Raw genomic sequence first — 5788 nt, forward strand, 5'->3', positions numbered from 1 at the left:
TGTTTTTTTGTTATAGGTGTTTTCCATAGAAACAACCCTACAATTCCAGGTGTTTGTTTTTTCTCCCACCAGCCAGGGGCTGTTGTTAAAAAGTTCCAATTCGTAGGTTTTGGTTTGGGAGGGGGAAGAGGATGTTTTACACGGTTAAGCTTGGGACAGGGGGCAAATCCCCCATGTACTTTTTCAAGGCAGAAGCACAAAATTACAAAACAGATCAGAAGAGATGTAGTCAGCTTCCTGGGCGCAGCACTGCCCTGCAGCGCTGTCTTGGTGTTGTTCCATGACCCCGTCACGGCACAGAGGCTCCGGGTTGGCTTCCAACATTAATCTTTTCCTAAAATATCTCCTGGCACCTCCTGACTCTCCTTCTCAGGAGATGGCTTCATCTGCTACTTCACGTAGAAACAGTCACCATCAAGCATAAATTCCCCTCACCTTCTTGCTTCTCCTTGTATAACTACACAGGTATCCATCCATCCGTCTCCGAAAAAAAAATGTTTGCTTCCCCTAAACAAGTCTGAAACTCTCACCCTTAGTCTGTGTCAGCTGAAAAAATATATATTCACAACCTAAAAGTTGAGAATTATGTTTTACTCAGGTGGAATTTTTAGGACCTCAAGCCCGGAAGGCAGCCTCTCAAGGAACCCTGAGAAAACTGCTCCAAGGAGGTGAGCGGGGAGCCAGAATACAAAGGATTTTTGCAACAAAAACAAATATTTCGAATGTCAAGAGATTACTGTTAATTAAAGAAAACTATACATCAAGTTGAGGAATTTAGCACTTGTCGGTGTATGGGAAGATGCAAGATTCTGGGCTCACTGAAATCATTTCTTTGATATGCACCTCAGCTATCTAGGGCCACTATCCTGTGCTTTCACATCCTGAGTTTCCTCGGGGCTCCCCATAGGGAGTGGGTGCAGTCTGATGGCTGCTAGATGGCAGGTATTCCTTCCTTCCGGAGTTCCCTCAGGCCTCACCGGCTCACCCTAGGCTGTGGCTGCAATCGCTGAGGACCGTGACACGTCCTTTGTTTACTGATACGGCAGGCATATCATGAAACACTCTCTCAACATTGCTCCAAGAACTTCTTTTCATTTATTTCATTAGTCAATTTGTTTGTTAGTTATCCCAAACTCTAGCTAGGTCTTTATATACTTCCCTCTAACAATGTATAAGAGATCGTGTGGCCCCCCACACACTTTCAACACTTGGTAAACTCTTTGCTTAGCCATAATTTTCAAAAATAATTTTCTGTATTCACTGTCTCTGCCTCCTAATCTCTGAATAAATTTTAGCCATTGTAATCTGGATTTGACCATACCCACCATTCCACTGAATCTACTTGAGCAAATATCCTTCGTGGTCTCTCTCTTGCCAAATTTAATAAAAATACTTTTGACCATTATATTACTTGAGCTTCCTGTACTATTTGGAACAATTAGCTATCTTAACCCACTCTCTATGATGGCATACTGTTTTGGACTCCCTCTTATTTGTCTAACCAAAGCATCATTTTTTTTTCACTGTTTATTCATCTTTCACCTACTTCTAAAGGTTGATTTATCCTGACAATCATTCTCCTGACCCGTTCTCCTCTAACATAATCTATTCACCCTGGTTTTACAAGGCTTTCCATGGCTTTTCAAATACTTGTCATAATTGATGAATCTGCAATTCATATCGCTAATCGAAGCATCACTCTTTATCCCCAGACATTTAATCCTACCATACGCATGCTGATGGTCCGTGTCTACTTCCAAAAGCTCACTCTGAAGACACAGACCAATCTAATTCTTTCTGGTCATCAACACTGATATGCCCCAGAACCCCAAACCCTACCATTATTAAAAAACAAAAAACGCACCCAAAGGATAGCCTAATGTTCTTGTGTTTTCCATTACATTCGCTGGAATATCGTCACCAAGGTGTTGAAGCCTGATACTAAATGGTATCACCAATTCCCTTTTCTCCTTCACTCATTCAATCAAAGGCACATCCTGGCGATTCTACATCTTGACTATGTCTCATATATTTTGCCTACACTTCATTGCTTCTTTCATGATGCTAATTCAGACAGTCCTTGTCACTAACCCTGGTTCCTGAAACAATCTTCTGTCTTATCCCCCTACTCACTTTCCAGTCCACCTTGACTGGCCTTTCCAGAATCCATATCTGCTCATGTGACATGAGTCATGTTTTTCCCTCATGTAAGATATTCCAATCATTTCCTTTGTTTTTAGGGCAAATTTAAGATTTCTTAACATGGTACAAAAGATTTTCATGAAGTTACATACCTAGCCAAAAGTATTTCCAGCTACTTTTTTTATTTGCCCAGAAATAAACATGTAAATCTGTCTTTTTCTCATGTTATTCTCTACCTGGATGAGTCTTCTCTACTCTGAGCCTCCTAATTAATTCTTACCTGCCCTTTGCATCTTATCAATTATTATCTCCTGCAGGAGTGCTTTCCTGACCTTAGCATGCTGTATGCCATGCACCTGATATCTTCATGCCGTTATCCTTACACTAATAATATTTCCTTTTAAACACTGGTCATTTTTAAAAAATATGTCCCTTTAAACTGAGCTCACTGCGAAATGACTTTTTTAAAATTTCTGCATCTTTGGTGCCATACATAGTTCCTGATCCATAAAAGATACTCAAAAATTATTTGTTGAATTAATGAACCAAAGAATTAATAATCATGAGGAAAAAGTTGTTGAAAGTGTTGTTTACAAATTTTTGAAAATTGATAGGAACTATATGAAAACTGATAACATTTAATAATATAGAAAATAGATCAAGTGTGGCGAGCATTGCCCTCTGAGGAATGCGCCATTAAGACCCTCCTAAGCCTCAGGGCCCGATTGTACTCTCCTTGGTATGCGTCCTGGACTTTATGGTATGACCGTAAAAAAGGAGATGGCCTTTGGCCAGATCGCTCCAGGGACCTGCTCAGATACTGAGAGTCCCTGGTTGTTCCCTAAAGCTAGGAAAAGCAACCCTGGAGGGGAAGTTGGTGCCTTTGTGGAACAAGCCATAAACCCGCTGAGGCAGATATGGTAGCGACTGAGCCGAGACGAAAAACCAGTTCTATAGAACAATGTTTATACAAAGTTTCCGCCTTAGGGCACAGTGACTGTGCAAAGTCCCTGCTTTAGGGGTATATATATGACTGTGCTCTGTTAATAAATTTGCCTTGCAACCATCAGTTGTTTGTGCCCTTCTGATTCCATACCTTGGTGCTTTCCGTTCCCTACCCCCTCTCGTCGACTGTTGCTGCACTTTGAGGACCCGCCGCGGCTGGCGGCAATCAAGTTTATTTTCCTTTGTGATTTAAGCTTTACCACACTATGATAAGAGATATAATATTCAAATAAATACTTTCCCAATTCTCTGATCATATGGAAAACCCCATCTTACTTGAAAAACAAGTTTGACTACGTATATAAACAGCACTGTATAATCAGCAAAATTTTTGTGCTATTTTGTGTGGCATAAAATTTTTGTCACACTCTTTTATGTGGCATAAAAACTAAGTGATAGGGCTTCCCTGGTGGCGCAGTGGTTGCGAGTCCGCCTGCCGATGCAGGGGACGCGGGTTCGCGCCCCGGTCCGGGGGGATCCCACGTGCCGCGGAGCGGCTGGGCCCGTGAGCCGTGGCCGCCGAGCCTGCGCGTCCGGAGCCTGTGTTCCGCAACGGGAGAGGCCACAACGGTGAGAGGCCCGCGTACCGCAAAAAAACCCCCAAAAAACTAAGTGATAGCAAAATGATAAAATCGGGAGAGGCCACAACGGTGAGAGGCCCGCGTACCGCAAAAAAACCCCCAAAAAACTAAGTGATAGCAAAATGATAAAATCATCATCATCAATATTATCATCAACACCATCGTGATCACTAACATTTCTATATAACTTTATACCAGCAGAGGTTCAGTAGCTGTGATACCTCATTTTTCATCCTGGTTCATTGTTCTCGTAAGAAATGTCTGTATCTGATACTCACACATATACCCTAAGCCTGTGATTGCCAGTAGGAGAAAAAAACATACAACTCCCAGGATTATTGCAATGACATGCCATGGACATTCTGTACAAAATCAAAAAGCAAAATATACATAATAAGCATAGCAAAACCCACAGAAGTAGAACAAAATGGAAATTTGTTCTGGAGTTTAAAATTAGTATCACTATTTACTGTGACCACAAATCTCATTACTATTACATTTAAATATATCCCTCGGTACATAAAGAACCAGGCATATAATATCAAATATATATGGATACAATTATCGTGATTTCATTTTTTTCTTACTTAGCATTATATAACATTTTCAGAAAACAGGAAAACAAACAGAAAAAACTTTACTTCTCCTTTTGTGAGTTTGATATCTTTTGTCCTTCCGTTTCTTTGAATACAGGAATTTTGGCTCCATATATATCACTTTCTCCTGGCTCATTTCTGAGGGCTGAAGGCAAAGAACACAGCAAGAATCCTTTGCAATGTTGAATAAGGCATAATTAATAGCACTGAAAAATGGCAACTTTCATCATGAAATAATAGAGAGAGCTAAATGAATGATAAGCATGATAATCTGAAATAAGTGATTTCAAGTAACCATTGATCTGAGAATATCAGAAAAAAAGTATTTTTAAAATTTCTCTTTGTGATGACTTACAACACGATTAAATAATGGTCCATTACATTTCACCGGCATGTTATGTTAAGCTTGTACTGTTTTTAAAATAATTGAATTCATTGCAACAATTTAAGAATTCATATGTTTCATACTTAAATAAAAATCTAGATTGATAGCTTCTCTTGAAAATTTCTATTTGGTCACTTATTGCCTGTATCATGCCCAAATGGCAACTACATTCTGATACTAAAGAGAGTAACCCCCCCTTTAGGACAGACACACGCACTCAAACTTGACAAACTCCTCAAACTGCCACCTTGTCTTCAGTCGTTTATTATTACCCCTTGAATCTTATAATCACTGGATTAACGACTCCTCTCTTAGAGTGTGAGAAAAAGGCAGAAATTGTGGGATTCAAGGAAAGGCAGTTTAGGAAATAACATCAAACAACTGAGGCATAACTTGTAATTCTAACAGCAACACTACACAGCCATGACTTTTTCCAATTTATAGACAAGAGACATGGAGCATCAAAGAGTATAAATAATATTCCCAAGGTCATATAGGTAGTAAATAATAGTATTTAGTTCAAATAAATATATATAAATATATATTAAAACATTTTATATGTAATGTATATTTAGTTCAAATATGTATATTATATAAATCATTTCTATTATTCCAAAAATATGATCCTTCATCTACAGTTAATTTATATAAACACTTCCACAAAAAAATGCATAATAACCCCTCTTCCCTAGAAATATAAATAAATAAATAATGACCAAAGAGGAGAAACACTTTTCACAAAATAATGTTTTTGGTAACTCTGTAGAAAGAACCAGGTAACTGGTCTTCCTAAATAGATTTGATTCTTGGTCCTTAAAAGATCGTAATATTTCACTATTTAATTACTTTATAATTTGAGGAAACTTGAACAATCATCAAATAATGATAAAATGTTTAAATACACTACCATTTGTTTTTCAATAAATATTCTTTCTACCACAGTGCCAAATTACAAGGTAAATCCTGTTTTAAGGACATATTTTCCTAGCTAACTGGTCTTTATTTAGTTACTTTTTTTTTTTTTTTTTGCGGTACGCGGGCCTCTCACTGCTGTGGCCTCTCCCGTTGCGGAGCACAGG

General features: G+C 38.6%; 1 protein-coding gene across 2 annotated transcripts in view; it reads left to right on the plus strand.

The window, feature by feature from the left end:
• Positions 1 to 5788, plus strand: part of GABARAPL1 (GABA type A receptor associated protein like 1) — a 60681-nt gene that overhangs the window by 40980 nt on the left and 13913 nt on the right. Inside the window, exon 5 of one of the 2 annotated variants that reach the window (XM_028491005.2) lies at positions 4422 to 4515. The exons of the other annotated variant lie outside the window; for it this stretch is intronic. Within the exon in view, the coding sequence (XP_028346806.1) occupies positions 4422 to 4473 (52 nt within the window). The 3' untranslated portion in view covers positions 4474 to 4515. Of the gene's footprint in view, positions 1 to 4421; positions 4516 to 5788 lie in introns of those variants that run through there. 2 annotated transcript variants of the gene reach the window in all.

Source organism: Physeter macrocephalus, chromosome 6 (genome assembly GCF_002837175.3).
Source record: "Physeter macrocephalus isolate SW-GA chromosome 6, ASM283717v5, whole genome shotgun sequence".
Taxonomy (NCBI): domain Eukaryota; kingdom Metazoa; phylum Chordata; class Mammalia; order Artiodactyla; family Physeteridae; genus Physeter; species Physeter macrocephalus.